Source organism: Leiobunum rupestre, chromosome 10 (genome assembly GCF_980474605.1).
Source record: "Leiobunum rupestre chromosome 10, qqLeiRupe1.1.hap1, whole genome shotgun sequence".
Lineage (NCBI taxonomy): Eukaryota > Metazoa > Arthropoda > Arachnida > Opiliones > Sclerosomatidae > Leiobunum > Leiobunum rupestre.
In genome coordinates this window covers 35,615,008-35,639,335 of record NC_143393.1, presented here as the reverse complement: position 1 = coordinate 35,639,335, position 24,328 = coordinate 35,615,008, and the positions used below count along the sequence as shown (strand labels likewise).

The window sequence follows — 24,328 nt, the reverse complement described above, 5'->3', positions numbered from 1 at the left end:
AACGGGGTTGTTAACTTGAAACTTATATCAAGTATCTTTATACTTTTACACATCGTCTTATACAAATATGTAAATTGTATATTAAAATAAAATAAAAACCCCACCCAAATGAAAAAACCCACTGGGTTGGGCTTTTTGAAAAAAAAACAGTCTTTTTCAAACCCTGATATACGATGCGCCTGTGGCACTGGGTGAAAACTCGGAACAACTCCTTCCGCGTTGAGTTTGCACGTTCTGTCCCCACTGGTTTAAGGTGTTTTCCCCCGAGCTCTTCGGTTTCCCCTTCCATAATAATACTGGTTGAGGTTAACGTTAATAGTGAGTGTAGGGAGCTGTGGGCTCGCGTGGCATGAAGGGCTTGCCACCACCATCCTACGCATTGTAGCCCGGCCACCTGAATTAATGGCTTAAGAAGTCGCGTGGTTGTGGGGTGCCTTGATTATTATTATTATTATTTATTATTATCAGAAGTAATTGAACCGAAGTTATCGAAATAGCGCTCAGAATCGGAGGGCGTTTTCCTTAAGAAAATGATGAGAAAATCGAGTCAAATAAAAGCTAATTTCCATCCCTGTCTTTTGAAGCGATAAATTGCGCTTGGGAATTGTGGGTATAAGAAGAAATGATAAAATACAACGAAATTCTAAAAGTGCACAAGATAAATTTATTTAAAATTAACATTAAGATAGCCCGAATAGTTTCGGACAGCGTTATTGGTCCAAAGTCAGAAAAAAATATATATGTAATAAAAATTAAATTAGAAGATAACAATAAGTGTATAAATTAAAACAAGAACTTTTTCCAAAGGTTGATATACTCTACTTCAGGTCCTAGATCGCGTTCTTTCGTCTGTTTTTTTAATGTAATAAGCTTCAGCTTAAACTTAAAGTCCCTTAAAGACCCAGTAAAACCTCCATCTCATGCGAATGTAGTAAATAATATATTCCTCAAACTGAAAGAAGTATTAAAAAACGCACTAAAGAACATTCAAAAATCAGCCTTAGCTACACGTGCCTTTAATTTAAACCATAAATTTAATTTTGAATCAGTAAAACTAAAAAAAAACATTGTAAAAATCGAATAGATTTAGATATAGCTGAAGCTTATTACATTAAAAAAAAACAGGTGAAAGAATATTAAAAGTTATTGTTTTAATTTATGCACTTATTGTTATCTTCTAATTTCAATTTTATTACAAAAGGATGTAAACTTTGTCGGGCTATTTAATTTTAAATAAATTTATCTAGTGCACTCTTAGAATTTCGTTGTATTTTATCATTTCTTCTTATACTATTGCGCAAGTCGCTAGACAATTAATCGAATATAATAATAATAATCAGCTAGGCTAATACCCAAGGCACCACCTTAGGCCTAAGTCATCGAGCGACTTTTGAAGCCTTTAATTCAGGTGGCCGGGTTACAATGCGTAGGAGGGTGGTGGAAAGCCCTGCATGCCACGAGATCGAGCCAACAGCTCCCTACACTAACTATTACCGTTAACCTCGACAAGTTTTTTTTGAAGGGGAAACCGAAGAACTCGGGGGAAAACCCCTTAAACCAGTGGGTAGAGAACTTGCAAACTCAACGCGGAAGGAGTGTTTCCGAGTTTTCACCCACTGCCACAAGCTGGGATCGAACCCGGCTCCTCTTGCTGCGAGGCGAAAGTGCTAACCACTCCGCTAATTATATGTATAAAAAATGGTTTCATAAAAACAAAAACTTTTTTTCGGCCTAGAAGCGCGCAAAATTTCAAATTCGAGGTAAAAATGTAACTTCATAAGGAAAACGCCGCCAACATAGGGAGTATAGCAGACTGATAACTTCGGTTCATTTACTTCTGTTATTATATCATAAATCGCGGGTTATCTTATACTGCGGATTTTGCTAAATTATTTATCTTAACGTCATTGCTTTAAATAAACGCGCGTCGCCTAAGCCTTTTAGCGATTTTAAAGTTTTTTTAAAAGACAATCCACTGTATTATTTTTATCGTTTAATTAATATTCATTTGGTTTCTTTTGTTTTTTCTTGATTTTGATTTGTGGCCCTGTTCCGTTGTTTCGAAATGCTAGAAAGCGGCTCTCGTGTGGTCGCCCGCGCCAGATGCTCACGCCAAATCGTCCGGCGGCCTGGCAGCACCGACCTCAGGCTCCGTGCGCCCTGTGTCACCTTCGTCTGGCCTGGTTCACTGGATGTCCATGATGGCCGACCACGCGCATCACGTCGGAGTTCCGGCCCACAACAGCCCGCACGATGTCCACTACATGTGGAACGGCGTTGAGGTAGGCTACACACCAATCACTCTCTCACTCTGACCAAACACTCTTCCACGCACCTGTCGCTTGTTTTACCGACCGCTTAGCGCGTCTCGACTATATTTAGGAGACATACCCATTCGAGGGATGATCTATTTACGCCCGGGACACCTCTAGTATTGGAAACTTCGAGGTATGGAGGGGTTTACCTTAGTAACCTGGTGTATAACTCGTAGGTGTTCACGGGAAATCGCCTAAGAAAATCACTGGAAATGACTGCCAAAGTAGCGGAAATCGATGAGTAATTAAGGGAAATTGCTGTAGAAATCTCTGCGAAAGTAGCGGGAATATCTGAGAAACTTTCCGGAAATATCTGCGGAAATATGCGAAACATTTTGCGGAAATATCTGCGAAAGTAGCGGAAATATCTGCGAAAGTAGCGGAAATATCTGCGAAAGTAGCGGAAATAGCTGCGAAAGTAGAGGAAATATCTGAGATATTTTCCGGAAATATCTGCGAAACCAGCGGAAATATCTGAGATATTTTTCGGAAATATCTGCCGAATTTTGTGAAAATATCTGCGAAAGTAGCGGAATTTTGTTAAAATATCTGGGAAAGTAGCGGAAATATCTGCAAAAGTAGCGGATATATCTGCGGAATTAGAGGAAATTTCTGCTAAAATTGATAATCAACTTATCAAGTGTGCGAGTTTCTACTTTATGTATTTATTTATTTTAATTAATTTTACATGTTATATTTTAATTAATTTTAAATACCTCGTCTTATAATTTCCAATAATTTTCTTCGTTATTCACGTGTTTTAATTTAAATTAATTTAATTCACGTGTTTTAATTTAAATTAATTTAATTAACGGGTTTTAATTTAATTTAATTTAATTAATGTGTTTTAATTTAAATGAGTTTAATTCACGTGTTTTAATTTAAATTAATTTAATTCACGTGTTTTAATTTAAATTAATTTAATTCACGTGTTTTAATTTAATTTAATTAACGTGTTTTAATTTAATTTAATTTAATTCACGTGTTTTAATTTAAATTAATTTAATTCACGTGTTTTAATTTAATTTAATTTAATTAACGTGTTTTAATTTAATTTAATTTAATTCACGTGTTTTAATTTAAATTAATTTAATTCACGTGTTTTAATTTAAATTAATTTAATTCACGTGTTTTAATTTAAATTAATTTAATTCAAGTGTTTTAATTTAATTGAAAACAGAAAAAATATGATTGATTTGTTTAAAGGTCAACTTCGTCTTTTCCAGCAGACGTACGTTATAAATAAACCCATTTTAGACGACCCTTTCGCGCGTTAACTTTACGGAGTCCTTTTACAAACTGCAGTAACGATAAATATCAATGGGATACCACCTGACATTTATTGTGGTAAATAGTGGCAAAAAGTGTCATGGCAAATAATGATTTTTAGTGTCAAATGGACAAATAGTGGCAAATATTAGCTAAATTCACAGTCCCCAAACTAGTTCGAAAATTGTTATTTTCATTAATTCCCCTTAAGTAACTGGTAACGTGGTTTGTAGGAATTAACTTAAATATTTCAAAAGACATTTCATATACTTTAAAAACCACGTATTGCCTAGCTGATTATTATTATTATTATTTTTATTATTTATTGCTAAAGGTTATAGCAATTACCATGCAATACAGATACAAAAATTAAATATTTTTCTTATTAGCCACTATATAAATTAAAATCAAATAATACAACCACTATGGCACAATTAAAAATTCATTTATTCCACCATGTGGACACGAAACAGCTGCTATATGAATAAATGAATTTTGAATTGTACAATAGTGGTTGTATTATTTGATTTTAATTTATATTCACAAGCGAGCCGGTAAGAACTTGAACCATTTCACTATATATATGTCAAATATGCCATTTTATTGGTCAGTATTTACCAACGACAAGACCTTTAATCCAAAAAAGTGACATTTTAGAAACACTGATGGGATATCTTCGAAGCAATTCTGACATTTAATAGGTTCCAAGTGGACCGCTAATATCCCCCAGTTAAGACTGCTGTGAGGAGGAAATTTGCGTTATATAGTTAGTTCGGGCGCAATTTCCCGTTTCTTAATTTCCGCGTTTACGTCACGAACGAGTTGTAGATGAATCTCCGTTCGCCCACCCCCTATTTCTTATCGTCTGCTACGGCGATTTTTGCCACGAGGGGGCGCTCGTAGACGTTAATCCCGCAAATTGTCGCTCCTTATTACACGCCCTCCTTTTGAATTTTTTTTATCGTTTTCTCATTCTATAACCGCGTCTTAGGCGACACCCGCAACTTCGTAAGTACAGACTTTACTCAGTGGCGGGTCCTCTTCACTGTAGGGTTCGCCCTTATGGTGATGCGGCCCAAAAAATTCCTCTCTCACTCGCCGCCGGAGTGAGAAGAGTGTGTATAGGGATGGAGCGTCATCGGCGAGCCTTTGATAGGGCTTTGACGTCACCGTCCGCGTGTGCCGCACTGCAGATTGAAAAAATTGCCAACCCTTTACCCCGGCTGAGAAGCCCCCATCCCTCCTACAATATAGCCCCCCCCCCCCCCCCATTTCATTCTCTCGCCCGTAAAGGATATATATCATTTCCGGGCTGCGAGGGTTGGTTACCCCCGCGCAACCCTCCGAACCACCCTCGCCAAAAGTTCCGGCTAAAGATGGATTTCGTGTCCCCCCCCCCCCCCCCCCCACGACCGAACGTTTTTTTTTCAAACCTTCATCATGTTATTTCTTCTATGAAACGCGTTGATTTCCGATGTTTTCTTAAACGTTATTTTTTACTAAAAAGAACGAAGTTGACTTAACCGAAAAAAAAACTATAACTTTATTTGTTCGAGTATTCGGCTGTAACAGCGAGCTTTTAAATTTTGTAAAAATATTTGGCAATTTATGAAGATTTTGTTTCGTATATTAGTGATTTTAATATTTTAGTTTATTTATTTACTTTGGATTTGAATCACTATGGAGTACTAGTACTCCGTAGCTTTGGCCATGGCCGCCATTGTTGGCGCCAATTTTTTATGAATACGAAAAAGCATGGGTGACGTCTTGTGACGTAGCACTGCCATTACTCTATAAAATTTCAATTGTGAACGTTTTATTAGTTATAAAATAATTAGAAAACGTTTGCAATCTTCCGCAAAATCTGCTGAAACTATTGTTACTGAATTTAAATATGGGTCTAAAAGTCAGGGAATCTTAAAAATCAGACAAATTTCAGGGAATTTAGTTCGGTTGCTTTGATAAAATATAGGTTAAAAAATTAAAAAATTGGCAAAAAGTAAGTCGGGGAAAACCTGGAAAAGTCGGGGAATTTGAAAAAACTGTCGCAACCCTGATTCGTGTATTTCGCCCAGTTGGGCTTCTCTGGTATGCAGCGGAGCGTAACGGTTAGAACACTTCTACAGGCGTCTGACCTACTTTTCGGCTATTTTTATTTAGATTTTAACAACAATATCGCCCGTTTAATAATAATAAAAAGCACCTTGTATTAAAGTTAAAAAAAAAACCCCCCAACGGCGGGGGATTTGAACCGACGGTGGTATGGCCCGCCAGCGCCGAATAAATGTTAATAGGGGGTAAACTTGGAGACCCTGATAGTTGTAACCCGGGGGGAAATTTCGATGCAATTTGCATATTTATTGGGCTGTCGACGGAACCCGGTGATCGATGACTCTAAAATGCTTTTGGTGCCTTGAAAAAATATGAAAAAAAGTCAGGAGGAATTGACCCGAGCTTAACGGTGAGCTCGAACCGGCCGAAATCTTCTAGTCTTAGCGGCTATAACGACAAACCGAAAGTTAAAAAGGTTATAGAAAACAAAATAACGGTTTTAAAAAAGTAAAATTACCAGAAGACATTTTTTTCTGTCTTGGATGATATAGAATTATTTACAATCTGCGCCATGTATTTCCTTTACAAACGTTTAGTTTCGGTTGCGTGTAACGATTTATCTATAGATTGAATACCTCAATAGTTACCTATTTTTGTTTGCTATAAGTTACCATTTACTTAACGCGAATTAAATTATTTTTGTTTTTATAATTATCTCGCAGTGAGTTATTATTTGAATAATTATCCGAAGAACTTGGAAAGAGATTAACAGTAATTAAGCATTGTAACCCGTCCACCTGAATTAAGGACTTTAAAAGCCGCTTGATGACTTATGCCTAAGGTGGTGCCAAGGGTATTAGCCTAGCTGATTATTATTATAAATCTGAAATGTAACGAACAAATTCAGCTGGTTATTATTATAAATGTAACGTACAAATCTAGGAAAAACCTGTAAAATTACATAACATTTATAATAACCACAACTTTTAAACCTTATTTATAATAACAAAATTTTTATTGAAGTAATTATCGTAATGGGTCAGTTTGCAAAATTGCACCCCAGCAAGAGTAATTTGCTTCGAAACCAGCTTATGACATTTGGTGAAAATACGGAATTGGTTAAAGGTCTTCGGTGTCTCTTTTTCATAAAATGTCGCCTGTATGGAACCACCTTATTGTAAGCTGGCCAACTGAAACAAAAACATTTATGAGCCAGTGCCTTGGGTTATAGTTTAGCTGGTTATTATTGAGAAACTTAGTACAGTAGTCGATAGCACTTGCTGCGAAATTATAGTACAGTAGTCGATAGCACTTGCTGCGAAATTATAGTACAGTAGTCGATAGCACTTGCTGCGAAATTATAGTACAGTAGTCGATAGCACTTGCTGCGAAATTATAGTACAGTAGTCGATAGCACTTGCTGCGAAATTATAGTACAGTAGTCGATAGCACTTGCTGCGAAATTATAGTACAGTAGTCGATAGCACTTGCTGCGAAATTATAGTACAGTAGTCGATAGCACTTGCTGCGAAATTATTTAAAATATAGTTAATTAAATAAATTTAAAAATAAGATAATGAAAATAGCTACTCATACTGGGAAGGTTTCTTTAATTAACAGGGTTCGTACACGACCTGGAAAACCTGAAAAAGTCGGGGAATTTGAAAATGTTTCCAAAAGTTCAGGGAAAAGTCGGGGAATTTGAAAATGTTTCCAAAAGTTCAGGGAAAAGTCGGGGAATTTGAAAATGATTCCAAGAGGTCAGGGAAAAGTCAAGGAATTTGAAAATGTTTCCAAGAGGTCAGGGAAAAGTCGGGGAATTTGAAAATGTTTCCAAAATGTCAGTGAAGAATCAAAAAATTTTAAAATGGCCCCAAAAAGTAAGGGAAATATTTTTAAAGATGTTTACTTCAAACGATTCATTTATTCTACAAAAATGGTCAGGGAAAATTTAACAATTTGGTCAGAGAAAACCTGGAAATGTCAGGGAATTTAATTCCGGAAAATTTTGCACGAACCCTGTAAAAAAACATACGTATTCAAAGTTTCACGAATAAGTGAATAAACCACCTGAACACCATAATCAAACGCACCCATCCGACAATAAAAAAATGGCTTAAATCCCAGCTTTTTTCTGACGCTGGCTAATTTTCAATAATCCACTCTCTCTCCTTTTCTAAATAACAAATACAAAGAGGCTGATGGTAGGGGGTAGTCAAGACACCCTTTATACTTCTTATGGGAATCCGATGAAAGGGTATATACCTTTTTTTTTCCAGCCATTTTTTTCTTAGAAAAAACTTTTATCCCCGCGTGAAAGTCAGCGCTTCTTCCGGACCCGGAAGATCGATAACGGGTGACAGAAACGGATCCCAGCCTTCTTGCCTTTGTTCCAGAACAAAAAGAATTTAGGTATAAAAAAAATACTTTATCCACGCGCCCAACGTTCTTCAGCATCGTTCTAAACAATTATAAATACGTATCAACGTTATATACTTATTCTAATTACGTTATAGGCAATACAACAGCCCGGTTTCCCCGTTCCTTTATTTTATCTCCCCCGCACTCCGCCAGGGTGCGCGCTTCCATAATTATCTGTCTTTATTAAAAAGAAATATAGGAAGAACGGATATAGCAGTTATGGAAAAAAATTCCACCCTACAGTCTACCGTCACTAGCTCGTACCATTACGCTTTATCACGGGCAGACCGAACCCGTTCGCTAGCTTCAACGCGAATTGTCAGATTACATCGGTGGCTAGGAAGCCACAATGTTCCTTCCGCTTGCGCGGGTGACGAAGTTGGAAAACGCGCTGACTTGTAAATCTGCCTTTTGGCCGCCTATCCCACCGACTTGTATAGGCTCTTTACGGGCGAGTTATCTCGCAGGGGCTGCTGACGTCGGAAGGGGAAGAACGATTTCCAGGGGTAAAGGAAGAACCGAGGAGAGAAAAAATCCATTACCGTCCTTTTACTACTCTCAGTCGCGTCTATCGCGGACTGGAAAGAAAAATATAGCCTCCTTAAGAGTGAATTATCCACGTTTTTATTGTCTATTTATCTTTTAGCTTTTTTTGGCGGGTGGGGGATTCGTTGTAGATACGGCTTAGCGATTCGCTCCTCCGTTAAACCCACGATGATTGCAATTTGTTGATTCGGATGTAGCTTTTCGAAATATTTTACGCAGTGTTTGCGAGTCATCTGCCTCTAATTATGAGAATAATTAACTAAGTATTTTATATTTTGGCAAAAATTACGTTGTGTTTAAAAAATATTTTTATTTTCAAAAAAATTACGTTGTGTTTAAAAAATATTTTTATTTTCAAAAAAATTACGTTGTGTTTAAAAAATATTTTTATTTTCATAAAAATTACGTTGTGTTTAAAAAATATTTTTATTTTAAAAAAATTACGTTGTGTTTAAAACATATTTTAAATTTTCCAAAAGTTACGTTGTTTAATAAATATTTTATATTTTCCAAAAGTTACGTTGTTTAAAAAAAATATTTTATATTTTCAAAAAATTTCGTTATGTTTAATAAAATTGCGTTATGATTTCAAAAAATTACGATATTTTAAAAAATATTTTATTTTCAAAAAATTACGTTATATTTATAAAAATATTTTATATTTTCAAAAAATTACGTTATATTTATAAAAATATTTTATATTTAAAAAATTATGTTATATTTATAAAAATATTTTATATTTCCAAAAATTACGTTATATTTATAAAAATATTTTATTTTCAAAAAATTACGTTATATTTATAAAAATATTTTATATTTAAAAAAATTACGTTATATTTATAAAAATATTTTATATTTAAAAAAATTACGTTATATTTATAAAAATATTTTATATTTAAAAAAATTACGTTATATTTATAAAAATATTTATTTTAAAAAATTACGTTATATTTATAAAAATATTTTATATTTAAAAAAATTACGTTATATTTATAAAAATATTTTATATTTCAAAAAATTACGTTATATTTATAAAAATATTTTATATTTTAAAAAATTACGTTATTTATAAAAATATTTTATATTTTAAAAAATTACGTTATATTTAATAAAATTGCGTTATATTTAATAAAATTGCGTTATATTTTGAAATTGTGGCGTTATGTTTTGAAATTTTGAAATCGTGGCGTTATATTTTGAAATGGTGGCGTTATATTTTGAAATGATGGTGTTATATTTTGAAATGTTGGCGTTATATTTCGAATAATTAACTGGGAATTTCGTATTTGATGTTGTAATCTAAATTGTCTTGAATTGTGCCAAAAAAAAACCTCTACGACCTGGCTTAGCTTAAACTAATTTATTCCTTATACTGTAAAATTGTGACAAATCTTATTATTTATTATTATAAATCGATAAAATTTTGTTAATTTTAAGCAAATGCCACAAATAGATCTAGTTCATTAAATCAGAGCAATTAACGCAAAAATCTAGAACATTTTGAAATTCAATTGACAATTGATAAAGCAAGTTCACCATCAAATATCGCATTTGCGAGTCAAAATCTCGAAAGACAAATGACTAGAATTAAGGGCCAGGTCCCTCCGTACTGAAGCGGACCCTGAATCTTCCTCGGAACCCATTTCCCTTAATTAGAGTCGCGAAAAATACTCGGGAACCGTAATTATCAATCAATTTTTAATTCGTAATTAATAGCTAGAAACGTGCTTGAATCTTGAAAACGCCACCCCCCCTTCCATCTTTTAACTACCCCCCCTGGTAATTTTTCCCCCTCGCTGGAAAATCCCCCCGCCCTACTTATATCCCCCTGCGACGCTGTCTTTGCCGTCATGCGCCCGAGTTGCCCACAATGGAGAGACACTCCCCTCCCCTCTCTTCGTTTGGTCTGAAAAATTCCTTCCGTAATTAATAAGGGCGTAAATTAGTTTTCCGCGCTGCGAAATGAGCAGGGCCGGCCCCTAATTTCCACCCCTTCCCATCTCTTCCAACCCCCCTCTCTTGGACTTCCCATCCGATGATCCTTTTTTTTTAATCCGGGATGCTGAAAATGGCTCCACCCTCGCTGAATCTTCCTTTTTAAAAGAGCCTGATATTAAAAGTAGGCATTGCCCCCCCCCCTTTTTCGCATCCCGCCATCTATCGGATAAGCGCTCGGAATTTTCGGCTAGTGGCGCCCCCGTACGAAATCATTTTCTTTTATTTTGGGGAAAACTTTTTTTTCGCTCCCTGACGATGTCTGGAATTTTTAGGTCGATATAATAGGCTGAAATTCTCCTAATCTTTTTTTTTAAGCTTTCTTTTGGCCGCTTGGACCTTTTATTCGCGAAAACCCGGATTCTTATGGGCGTAATTTTAATTGGGCTGTTCTATTGTCTATTCCCATTTGGAGCGAACACGGCCGTGTTGAGCCCATTTCTACGCTCTTTAACGAAGGCTTTGTTTTCTGGGTTTTTTTGTAGTCTACCCGCTTGAATAGATAGACGCGTTATATTATTTTTTACAGCGTTAAATTTATAAGGGGAAATTAGTAAACAAGGCTTATAATGGATTGAAAATATCACGACTAGGTCTATAGATAAATTATACAATCTTTATTAAGAATTTATATAAATTTTCAATGGAAACCGAGAATATATAAGTATTCAATGGAAACCGAGAATATATAAGTGTTCAATGGAAACCGAGAATATATAAATATTCAGTGGAAACCGATAATATATATTCAATGGAAACCGAGAATATATAAGTATTCAATGGAAACCGAGAATATATAAAAATTCAATGGAAACCGAGAATATATAAATATTCAGTGGAAACCGATAATATATATTCAATGGAAACCGATAATATATATTCAATGGAAACCGATAATATATATTCAATGGAAACCGATAATATATATTCAATGGAAACCGATAATATATATTCAATGGAAACCGATAATATATATTCAATGGAAACCGATAATATATATTCAATGGAAACCGATAATATATATTCAATGGAATCCGATAATATATATTCAATGGAAACCGAGAATATATAAAAATTCAATTTAAACTGACAATATTTAAATATTCAATGGAAACCGAGAATATATAAAAATTCAATGGAAACCGAGAATATATTAAAATTCAATTTAAACCGAGAACATATAAGCATTTAATGGAAACCGAGAATATATAAATATTTAATGGAAACCGAGAATATATAAATATTTAATGGAAACCGAGAATATATAAATATGCAATGGAAACCGAGAATATATAAATATTTAATGGAAACCGAGAATATATAAGTATTCAATGGAAACCGAGAATATATAAGTATTCAATGGAAACCAATAATATATAAGTATTCAATGGAAACCGAGAATATATAAGTATTCAATGGAAACCGAGAATATATAAGTATTCAATGGAAACCGAGATTATATAAGTATTCAATGGAAACCGAATATATAAGTATTCAATGGAAACCGAGATTATATAAGTATTCAATGGAAACCGAATATATATAGTCAATGGAAACCGAATATATATAGTCAATGGAAACCGAATATATATAGTCAATGGAAACCGAATATATATAGTCAATGGAAACCGAATATATATAGTCAATGGAAACCAAAAATGCATATAGATATATTCAATGAAATTACATTTTTGTGATTTTTAAGGAAAATAATTAACATTAATATTTACTTTTAAGTTTTCGTGGCTTAGAAAAATGACTTAAAATAATATTATTGCCACGTATAATAATTTAAAATTGTAACTCGTACCTTGAAAGATACACAGTTTCCATCTAATTTAACAAATTATCCTTTTGAATATTCTGAACTGATAGACTTGAATATGGTATTCATTTTTTTATTATCCCCTCGCTCCCGTGTCGTAGTGACGCCCGAGAAAGTTAATACTTAAAAAGTTACTTAAATTTAAAATATAAAATGCTCATTTAAAGTCGTTAAGGATTCAATCTGAAATATATAATGATACGATAACATTTTTCTCACTTGGCCACGGGCGGTTTTCTTATATGCTAATATTGCAAAAATTGCGGAAAAATGTAGGTCCACCATATTGGAACGTTTCTCGAGGATTCCCCGTGAACCGGACGATTAATTTTTACCCCGCACAAAGGCGTGTGCGCAGTGTTACCAGACGCTCGTTTTCTATCATTTAATTGAGTGTAAGGCGGGTAAGAAAACTTCCACGAATTTTTTTCATCGAATCTCCTGCTTTAGTGGAAATTAAAGAAAAACACCGTCTGTTTTTATAAGAAGCCTTCGACTCTCAAGTTACGCGCTATTTATTAACGTGGGAATTTTAAAAGTACACGTTAACTTGATATATACGATGTGGGGATAGAATTTTTAAATTAATATTTAAAAAATTCTTCCTCTCACCCAGAAGGTAGTTTAGGGCTTATTATTTAAATGAATGAATAATTAATATTTAAATATATTTATTATGGTTGCACGGGTTTTTCGAATCTTAGTTTGAGGCGTAACCTCAGACGGCAGATAACCTTGAAACCACCTTGAAAATTAATTTGCGTGGCTGCCGTGGCTAAAATTTGAATATACAGTTTTGCCTTGAGGATTTGAATAGCCATTATTAAGAAGTCTTTTGACATTTCAATATCTCGAGATGTAAAATGAAATCCATTGGAGAAAGCTAATATGAAATTGTTTTACTAGTTTTCAAACGAAATTTGAGATAACAGCGATCTAATTTTTAATTTATTTCAAGAATTTATTCTTGAAATAATTAGATACATAATTAAATTTATCCTTTTAAAATTAATATTTATATTAGATAAATAATTAAATTTATCCGTTTAAAATTAATCTTTATAGTAGATAAATAATTAAATTTATCCGTTTAAAATGAATTTTTATAGTAGATAAATAATTAAATTTATCCGTTTAAAATTAATTTTTATTGTAGATAAAATTTATCCGTTTAAAATTAATTTTTATTGTAGATTAAATTTATCCGTTTAATATTAATTTTTATTGTAGATTAAATTTATTCGTTTAATATTAATTTTTATTGTAGATTAAATTTATCCGTTTAATATTAATTTTTATTGTAGATTAAATTTATCCGTTTAATATTAATTTTTATTGTAGATAAATAATTAAATTTATACGTTTAAAATTAATATTTATTGTAGATAAATTATTAAATTTATCCGTTTCAAACTAATCTTTTTATTGTAGATAAATAATTAAATTTATCCGTTTAAAATTAATATTTACTGTAGATAAATAATTAAATTTATCCGTTTAAAATTAATATTTACTGTAGATAAATAATTAAATTTATCCGTTTAAAATAAATCTTTATTGTAGATTAAATTTATCCGTTTAAAATAAATCTTTATAGTAGATTAAATTTATCCGTTTAAAATAAATCTTTATAGTAGATTAAATTTATCCGTTTAAAATTAATTTTTATTGTAGATTAAATTTATCCGTTTAAAATTAATATTTATTGTAGATAAATAATTAAATTTATCCGTTTAAAATTTATCTTTATTGTAGAAAAATAATTAAATTTATACGTTTAAAATAAATCTTTATTGTAGATTAAATTTATCCGTTTAAAATTAATATTTACTGTGGATAAATAATTCAATTTATCCGTTTAAAATTAATATTTACTATAGATAAATAATTCAATTTATCCGTTTAAAACTAATCTTTTTATTGTAGATAAATAATTAAATTTATCCGTTTAAAATTAATCTTTATAGTAGATTAAATTTATCCGTTAAAAAATAATATTTATTGTAGATAAATAATTAAATTTATCCGTTTAAAACTAAACTTTATTGTAGATAAACAATATTAAGAATTAAATTTATCCGTTTAAAACTAAACTTTATTGTAGATAAACAATATTAAGAATTAATCTTTCTTGTAGATAAATAATTAATTTTTTATTGTTTAATATATTTCGATAATATGGCATTCGACTTTTAAATCGTCAAATACATAGCTTCTTAAACGTGTTTTAAAAATAATCTTAAAAATCGTACGAGTACGCTATTCGATTCGTTCTGTACCTGTCAACCGAATATCGGTGTTTGTCTACGCGACGCAGGTGTGCCGAGAGTGACCATCGAGGATAGCTCCTCCCGACCGCCGGACGTCCTTGAAAATCTCTTCTCCGTCCCCTTTTGTCCTGGGCTTTTTTTCTTACGCGCCAAGGCATTTTTTCGGACGGAAAAAGGGAGCATTTTTTAGAGAGAGAGTATTATGGTTTTTTCCCAGTCCCTCCGGAGGATCGACCTAACTCCAGCTGTTCCTCCGGTTTTTTTTCCATCGCATCTCTCTCCTCCTTTCGTCTGGTCCGGGATCTCGGAGAGAATAGCGTCTTACGTAAAAATATATAGCGGTGTTTCTCCCACTTAGTATCCCCCCGTCCCCGCTCTTTTATATTGTCTGAGTACCCGCGTACTCCTAACCAACTATGAACATTTTAATATAGCTGGCCCGTCTCTACCATCAGACACAGCTTTCGCTTTTTCATTTTTTTTTGTATATGATGATACGTTGAGGGGAGGGGGGAGGTTGCGAGGGGAGGTTTTTCAAGGTCGCCCATAAAAAAAAACAAAATGAAATTTGTATAGCAACGTTTTTATTGTTTGTTTGGTTTTTTTACGTAGTATTTCTCTATTGTTATATTTGTCGATGCAAATGAAGTAGCCATTCTGGGCAGGGTGTGATAAGTAAAAATTATTTATTTAATAACAGGGTTGCCACACGTCAGGGAAAAGTCGGGGAATTTAAAAATGGGCCTAAGAAGTCGGGGAATTTTAGGCATTTGTCAGGGAAAAGTCGGGGAATTTAAAAATGGGTCTAAAAAGTCGGGGAATTTTAGGAATTTGTCAGGGAATTGATAAAAGGGTTGCAACACGCCAGGGAAAAGTCGGGGAATTTAAAAAGGGGTCTAAAAAGTCGGGGAATTTTAGGAATTTGTCAGGGAATTGATAAAAGGGTTGCAACACGCCAGGGAAAAGTTGGGGAATTTAAAAATGGGTTTAAAAAGTCGGGACATTTTTGGAATTTGTTAGGGAATTGATAAAAGGGTTGCAACACGCCAGGGAAAAGTCGGGGAATTAAAAAATGGGCCTAAAAATCCAGGGAATTTAAAAATGAGCCCAGAAAGTCGGGAAAATTTAAGAATTTGTCAGGGAATTAATAACAGGGCTGCAACACGTCAGGGAAATCAGGAAAAAGTCGGAGAATTTAAAAATGGATCTAAAAAGTCAGGGAATTTTAAGAATTTGTAAAGCGTCACATAATTCAATTTTCTTGACACTTTTTGAAGGTAATTTTACTCTAGTTATCTGACAAATTATATGATTATTAATTATTTCCTTTAAAATTTTACCAATATTTTTTAACTTTGCAATAATACTTTGGTATTGAAATGTAGGTAGATTACAATTTATAAACTTTTGATAAAAAATAAAATATAAAGCCAAAAATTGTCTAATTTTGTTTTTAAAAAGTCAGGGAATTTAAATCTGAAATTATTGTGGCAACCCTGAATAAATAGGGCTATTGCGTTGTTAGACCAATTGCATTAGACTTTAAATAGGCTCATATATTTTAAGTGATTAAGCGCGAACTGAGAAACGTCTAGAGAGAACGCCCACTACGTTTAGTCTACGCACGACTAAGGCTAGGCGCCCACTGGCTCTCCGTTTCGTATCCGTCCTGCCTTCCACAAGGCATTGTCTCCGTTACGAAGCAAAGGCTTGTGGAAGCTAGGACGGAGACGTTACGAAGAGCAGTGGGCGCCTGGCCTAAGCCACGCGTTTTTCGTACGGACTTAATCTCATTTCTTACGGTTTCCCTTTAATTTGTCCAACTTCGAATTTGCGCGATAGCTTGCATGTACTTTTGAAACTAGACCAAAATATCGGTTTAACAGATACCGTAAATTTTATACTTTTCAATTACATTTAAGTTAATCGAGTTAAACAATATAGTGGCGTAGCTATAATATTTTTATTTTTTTGTTTGACATAAAAATTTAGTTACATAGTATTTCAGGCCCACCCATTAAGCACCGTCAAATATTTAGTTTAATCTAACAGTTTTTTTACTGTAGTAAAAAAGATATTTATTTCATTTTTCAATTATTATTTAAAGTTGTTATATTTGTATTAAAAAAATAGTAAATTCTTCAACGATGGGAGCCGTTTTCATAGTTAAATTTAAAGAGGGGGTTAAAATATAGTACAGCCAACACTACGAAACTGACTTGCCCACCAGTAGGCCTACGGCACTGTATATTGCGGAGAAAATACCGTCGATGGTGAAGGGGTGGGTGGGGCCACTCGGAGGTGTCCAAGTGCCCCTGGAGAGGGTTTTTTCCCCTCAGTGCGCCGGGCACCCCTCGTCCAGGATGGTCACGACCCGCTTTTTTGGCGACGACCCACGTAATCGATTTTTTTTCTCTCACTCGTTTTTTTGCGCCTCCAGCCCCCCCCCCGGGTACCCCCCCCCCCCGTTAACCCCCCCTTTCAGGCAAGTAGCGGCGACTTCTGCCCCCTCCCCCCAAACGCCTTCCACCAGCGCTCCTAAATCCAAGGCTGTTTGATCCACCATTTTGGCCCCATACCAACCCCGACCCCGAAGCTGAGAAAAACGTTCTCTTTTTTGGGCGGCCGGGGGGGGGTGAGAGAGGGGGTGATAGCGGAATACGTAACACAGTCACGTGTAAAGGTCCAAAGTGTAGGAATGGTACGCTTACAGAAGGGGTGGAGTGTCAAATATTCGGAGGACTTTTCTACGGCCACTTATTAGGCATAAACGGGGGGTAATTTAGACTCCATCTTCCAGCCTCCCTTCCTGTTTGGCTCTGGAATCGCGTTACGTCGTAAATTAGGCGCCCAAAACCCCCTCTGGGGCTCGCGCTCGTACTCTTCTCTATATTAAAGTTGCCTGCCTATTAGTAATCTAATTTATCATATTCTAATTAATAGCGGAGACTGGTGGAAGGGAAAAAAAATTGCGAATGAAAACGCGTCGAACGAAACGGGCTTTGATAAGGCTTTTCTTAAGCCTAACGCCTGTAGTGGTTGGAGTGATTAGGCCTAAGGATTGCCCGGAAAAAAGCCTGATTCGGTTGACGTATTTTCTAGGCGTAGTTCGTCGTTACTTAACCTCCTTATCGGCGGGCGTGGGTGGCGGATGACTCCCACGAAACCGCCATTATTAATCAGCGTTCGATTTAATTTTAATCATCATTAGGCCTTCCTTATCGCTAAAACCGAAAAGGGTTGGTCAAAAAGAATGGCTGACTCTTAATCTAATTAAGTTAATTTTATCAACGGCCATTTTTGAAGTTGCACTGGCTGAGAAAATGTGCACGGTAAACGCGGTTCAATTTCACTCGCGTTTGATTAAATTTGCCGCTAAAAGCGGGCGAAACCAACGCTTAAAATCTGGCGGGGAAAATGTGAAATTTTATACAGGGTTGCCACACGTCAGGGAAAACAGGGAAATCAGGGAAAAGTCAGGGAATTTAAAAATGGGCCTAAAAAGTCAGGGAAATGTCAGGGAATTTTAAGAATTGGTAAAAATTCAGGGAAAAGTCAGGGAATTAAATTTTATCTTGGCACTTTTTGAAGGTAATTTAACTCTAGATCTATGACAAATTCCACGATTATCATTTATTTCCTTGAATGTTTGGCTAATTTTTTCAACATTGCAATAACCTTTTCACTGAAATATAAGTTCATCTAAATTTATTAACTTCTGATAAAAGTAGAATATAAAAGAAAAATTTTGGCCTTAATAAGTCAGGGAAAATCTGTTAAAATGGTCAGGGAAAACAGGGAATAGTCAGGGAATTTTAATCTGAAAATTTTGTGGCAACCCTGTTATAGTAAATAGCTAAATTAGCAATTTTTTACAACCCCTAGAATATTTCTTAGTGTTACTTTTCTTTATATTTGAAATTCGCATCGTGATTTTCATTGATTTTACTATTTGAACAATTGGTTAAATTTTTTAAACATTTCATTGATTTTTAAATTTTTATATTTTTCGCTTAAAATATATATATTAAATGTGTTAGTAACTGTGTGGCTTTGAATTTTTCACTTTTCCTACTTTAAAGGCCGACTACATAAATCTTCGGTTTACTCTGTCTTTCACTGGAAGTAGGCTTACTGCAATACACGTGTGTCATGCAGTCAGCCTACTTCCAGTGAAAGACAGAGTAAACCGAAGATTTATGTAGTCGGCCTTTAAATATTTATAAACACTTAAATTTCAAACGTAAGAAAATTATAATATATTTTAAATATCAGGGTGGAAAAAAAAACTTTTTTTTAATAAAAACCCCAAAAACCATTTTTGTTTTACAGGGCATACATATTACAAATCAACTAAAAATAAATCCGAGTATTATTACAAGTCTCAAGTTTTGGTTTCGTTTTTTACAAAGTCTCGCCAGAAAAATGCCTCGAAAATTTGATAGAAAAATTGGAAATTTTCAAGCGAATTAAAGGAAAATATAGGAAAAACCATAAGCACAAAATAAGGATTCTTATCGAAAAACAGCAAATAAAATAAAGTGAAATATATGATGAAGAAGGGTACACTACGACGGAATATTTTTACATAAGAAAACCTAAAGATTTTATAGAAAGGTATTGAAAATTAGAGGTCGGGGATGGTTAACTTTTATTCAATAGATAACGCTCCCAAAATTATTCGTAAAACGTTTTTATCAAGTAATTTATATTTCTGTATTATCCGATTAATTTTTTGATAAATTTGTAAAATAAATCGTAAAAACGACGTTTTTTTCGATAAAAAGCTCAAAATTTACGAATAATAAATGTTTTTTAATAATTTTCCGAAATATTAACCGGTAAATTTCTTTGTTTCCAATTTTTTCCCGAAAAAAAAAGCAATTTAAACATGGATAATGATTAACCGTCCCCGACCTCTATTGAAAATATATAAAATGTGGTCACCTTGTAAATGTTTTAGAAATGTAATCATTTCGGTAAGAAAATGTACAAACATTTTGGAATAAATTTTGGTTAATTAAAAAAACCAAATTTAAAAAAAAACCATTGGTTAAATATAAATTTAAAATACACTTAAATATATTTAGTCGCAAATGCAAATAACCCGATATATTTCTTAACGATATTTACTAAATCGTCACATGAGGCTGGTGTTGGTCTTTATATCCTGTTGTAGTAAAAGTAGTAGTTGGGGGGGTGCTCCCTGTAATGGAAATAGCTCTCAGCTGTTACGCTAGTTGTACGTGCGATAGAGTTATAGTCTATAAAGCGGCCTTGTATGACCCCCCCCCCCCCCGTTATTTCTATCTCCCTTGACCCAGTGGAGAATATGAGCCTTGCGGGGGGGGGGGGAGGAAAAAACCCAGGGATCGGTAACCATGGTAACGACGTCGGTCAGCCGCATCCCTCTGTTCTCTACTCCTCGTCCTCCCCCTCCACCCCCTACGCAGAACGTCCTTGGCTTCAATGCGGAATGTTGAAAAAAAGCATTCTATAGACATAAATAAAGCTGATCGTTTTTTCCCTTCTCTGTTTGGAATAGAACGTTATAGAGTGATGTAGGCCGGGTGGGTGGCTGGTGGGCTGTTTTTCGGCGTACGGTATTCAACCCCGGATCATTCAAATATCTTCATATTCGCAAGTATGAACGAAATTTAGAAAACGATAAATTTGTCGTTTAATTATTAATATTAATTTACTATTATTAAGGTATTATTAATTTACTATTATTAAGGTATTATTAATTTACTATTATTAAGGTATTATTAATTTACTATTATTAAGGTATTATTAATTTACTATTATTAAGGTATTAATAAGGTATTATTAATTTACTATTATTAAGGTATTAATAAGGTATTATTAATTTACTATTATTAAGGTATTAATAAGGTATTATTAATTTACTATTATTAAGGTATTATTAATTTACCATTATTAAGGTATTAGTTTACTGTTATTAAGGTATTATTAATTTACTATTATTAAGGTATTAATTTACTGTTATTAAGGTATTAATTTACTGTTATTAAGGTATTAATTTACTGTTATTCAGGTATTATTAATTTACTATTATTAAGGTATTAATTTACTATTATTTATTATTATTATTATTATTATTATTATTATTATTATTATTATTATTATTATTATTATTATTATTATTATTATTATTATTATTATTATTATTATTATTATTATTATTATTATTATTATTATTATTATTATTATTATTATTATTATTATTATTATTATTATTATTGTATTATTTATTTATTATTATTGAATTATTTTTTTAGTTTGCTGACACGTTAGACAATTAAATAGGATTACAACATAAAATTGCAAAATGATAAAGTCTAATTTTAGTATAAAATCACTGACCTTAAATTCGATTTAAGTTTTTTAACTCCACTAACGATAAACATAAATAAATGAATAATTTAATATTGTCAGTTTAATTAAACTTTTAAATTTAAAAACCTTAAATCTACACCAAATACTAAACGTATTTAATAATTTGATAATTCTAATATTAATAGTTAACGGGATATATGTTCCTAACTAAAGGGTAGTTTGGGCCCAACTTGTTTAGCTCCGGGGGTCCGAATTAAAACGTAATAACTTAATTACTTTTAAATTTAAAATTGTCAAAATTATTTTAGTCACTAAACAAGAGGCTTTTCTACACTTAAATATTAATTTTATAAGTTAAAATACAAAATTAAAAGAGTACAGCTTGAAATAGCGCGAAAGTAGACAATCGCCACTGTAGTCTTTCCCCTTAATAGAAACAATTTATAAATTCGTTTTACACTCGGCGGCTAACTTATGTCCTTTTTTCAAAATTTTTTAAATTCTGATTTTCGTAACTCGTTTTCATCAACCCTTCTTCTGGAAAACAGGAAATATTTTTCCTGTTGAAAAAAGCGGTATTTAAAACCCGAAAAGGAATCTTCGGTCGAGATTTGGAGCAGATTCGAGTCGTGTTTTGTTAATCTGGGCTGGCGATCGAGAAGCTGGTTTCCTCTCGACGATATCGGACACATTTTATTCGTCTGTCCCGACAAATATTGACATTTATTTTTCAAGGATTTTCAACGACGATTTATAGCTAAATTAGTCGCGGTATCTTAATTGCGTTTGAAAAGCATTGGATCGTATTGGGATCAGCTAATATTGACTGTGGGCAGAGTGGTATTTGTTTTCAGGTACTGAAGTTAAACAAGCTAGTGGTCGTTATGGATAATTTTCTTTAAATGTGTAATGTATTTAACATTGTGACCTTTGACTTCAGGTCACGAATCGAATCTTAAAAATTCGGGTTGGTTGTTCTACGTTGACTTAGCTCACAAATCGTAATTTAAAAATATGGTTATCAGCAAGTATGCTATTGTTATATTCAAAAATATATTCAAATATTCAAGTCGATTGATACAATTCAACTTTGATCTCAAATAACTCGAGTTACAAATCGAAAGATGAAAATTCTAGTTAATTTTTTTACCAAAATATTTGCGGGTTATCGAATTTCCCTTGTTGAAGGTTGTCAGTGTACCCAATAAATTCTGTTAACTTAAGTCAACCCCCAGTTGCAAAGCTCAAATTACTCCTATAATTTCCTATTTTTCCTATAAAAAAATGGATGGTTTCCTGTGGCAGGGTGGCCAGACTTCCTATATTTTCCTATATTTTTAATGCCTTCCTATATATTCCTATTTTCCTATAATTTCACGGTCTTTTGAAAATGAAAGAAATGTTTTTTTTACGTTCAACACAACATTCAACACAACATCTGCCACTTTCGAAGCAAATCTTGAAATATACGACCTTTGTAAATCCGCTAAGTGATCCAATAATGCAAGAAAGCAAGGTACAAAAAGATAATCAATATTCTAGGTGATTCGAGTCAAAGTATACCGATAAAATATTATTATTATTTTTTCCTATATTTTCATTTTTAGTTTCCCATATTTTTCTATAATTCGCCTATTTAATTTCCTAAAATTCGCCTATTTATTTTGCTATATTTTCGTATAATTAGCCTATTTAGTTTCCTATATTTTCCTATTTAGTTCCCTATATTTTTCAATAATTCGCCTATTTAGTTTCCTATATTTTCCTATAATTCGCCTATTTAGTTTCCTATATTTTCCTATAATTCACCTATTTAGTTTAATAGGTTTTCCTATTTAGTTCCCTATATTTTCCTATAATTCACCTATTTAGTTTAATAGGTTTTCCTATTTAGTTCCCTATATTTTTCTATATTTCGCCTATTTAGTTTCCTATATTTTCCTATAATTCGCCTATTTAGTTTCCTATATTTTCCTATAATTTGCCTATTTAGTTTCCTATATTTTCCTATAATTCGCCTATTTAGTTTCCTATATTTTCCTATAATTCGCCTATTTAATTTCCTATATTTTCCTATAATTCGCCTATTTAATTTCCTATATTTTCCTATAATTTACCTATTTGGTTTCCTATATTTTCCTATAATTCACCTATTTAGTTTAATATGTTTTCCTATTTAGTTCCCTATATTTTTCTATAATTCGCCTATTTAGTTTCCTATAATTCGCCTATTTAGTTTCCTATAATTCGCCCTTTTTTTCTATAATTCGCCTATTTTAGTGTCCTATATTTTCCTATAATTCGCCTCTAAAATTCCCATTTTTCCTATAAAGGTTCCAAAGCCTGGTCACCCTGTAAAGTGTGAATTAGGACGTACCCGTTGATTAATGATTAGCCATTCAAGGGTTGTATCTTCCCCAAGACGGGGATGGGATGGTGGCACCCAGGAAGAAAAAAAGATTCGACGATATTGGGTTACCACGTTCGGTTTTTCTTGGCCACTCGCTTTAAAATGTTGCAGCTGTTTTTCGTCACAAGAAGCTCCCACTTTTTTATTTTTAACTCTTTCGTTAAAAGCTCCTCTACCATCCGCTGATATACTACAGTCGATACTGAACTTCCCAAAGCGTCCTGAACAGGGATATTACTCATAACCATAGACTCTCCTTTGACTTCACCATACTTTTAAACTTTTGGTTAAAATAAGAAATAGACTGCTTAAGCAAAAAAAAACTTTCCCTCGTTGTCTTCCCCCATCGATATATTTAAAAACATGCTAGGACTATTTTTTTCTCCCTCTATGAGAGATGACGTTGTGTATTCATCCGCCTTAGTTCATAGCGTAGTGTAAAGCGCGGCTGAAATGAACCGTTACGTTTAAATATAGCGTTGCCAAGGATATGTTGAAGCTACGTGTAAAAATAAAGTTGAACGTCGCAACCCACGTCTTTGATATTTCAATTAGGCCATTGCCCAACTTCGTTTCCCTAACTTCGTTTTCCCTCGAAGGGGATCTGTTTTAATTCAGCTTTAAAGCCGTGGATCAGTTTAATCTTTGGGTGGTCAAGGTTATTACTTAAAGTTATTTAATTTAAATGATAATTAGTTTGGGGATTTAGATGGATAGTAGAAAGTTGGTTTTTTTGCACGACAGCTTAATGAAGTGTCTAAGTCGTACTATGACGTTATCAGGGAGGCCGCCCTCTTTGCACGTGCTTTGGTGATGACGTCACGAGGGAGACCTTACTCTTTATGTGCATTTTGGTGGTGACGTC

General features: G+C 33.3%; 1 protein-coding gene across 11 annotated transcripts in view; it reads left to right on the top strand.

The window, feature by feature from the left end:
• The window catches only part of LOC149925532 (zinc finger protein rotund-like), a 395,345-nt gene that overhangs the window by 172,888 nt on the left and 198,129 nt on the right, over nt 1-24,328 (top strand). For 10 of the 11 annotated variants that reach the window (XR_016477085.1, XM_090161422.1, XM_090161416.1 and 7 more), the window contains one exon: nt 2,073-2,282. The exons of the other annotated variant lie outside the window; for it this stretch is intronic. Coding sequence is in view for 9 of the 10 variants with exons in the window: in XM_090161422.1 (XP_090017548.1) it covers nt 2,073-2,282 (210 nt within the window). In the remaining variant the exon portion in view is untranslated. The remainder of the gene's footprint in view (nt 1-2,072; nt 2,283-24,328) is intronic. 11 annotated transcript variants of the gene reach the window in all.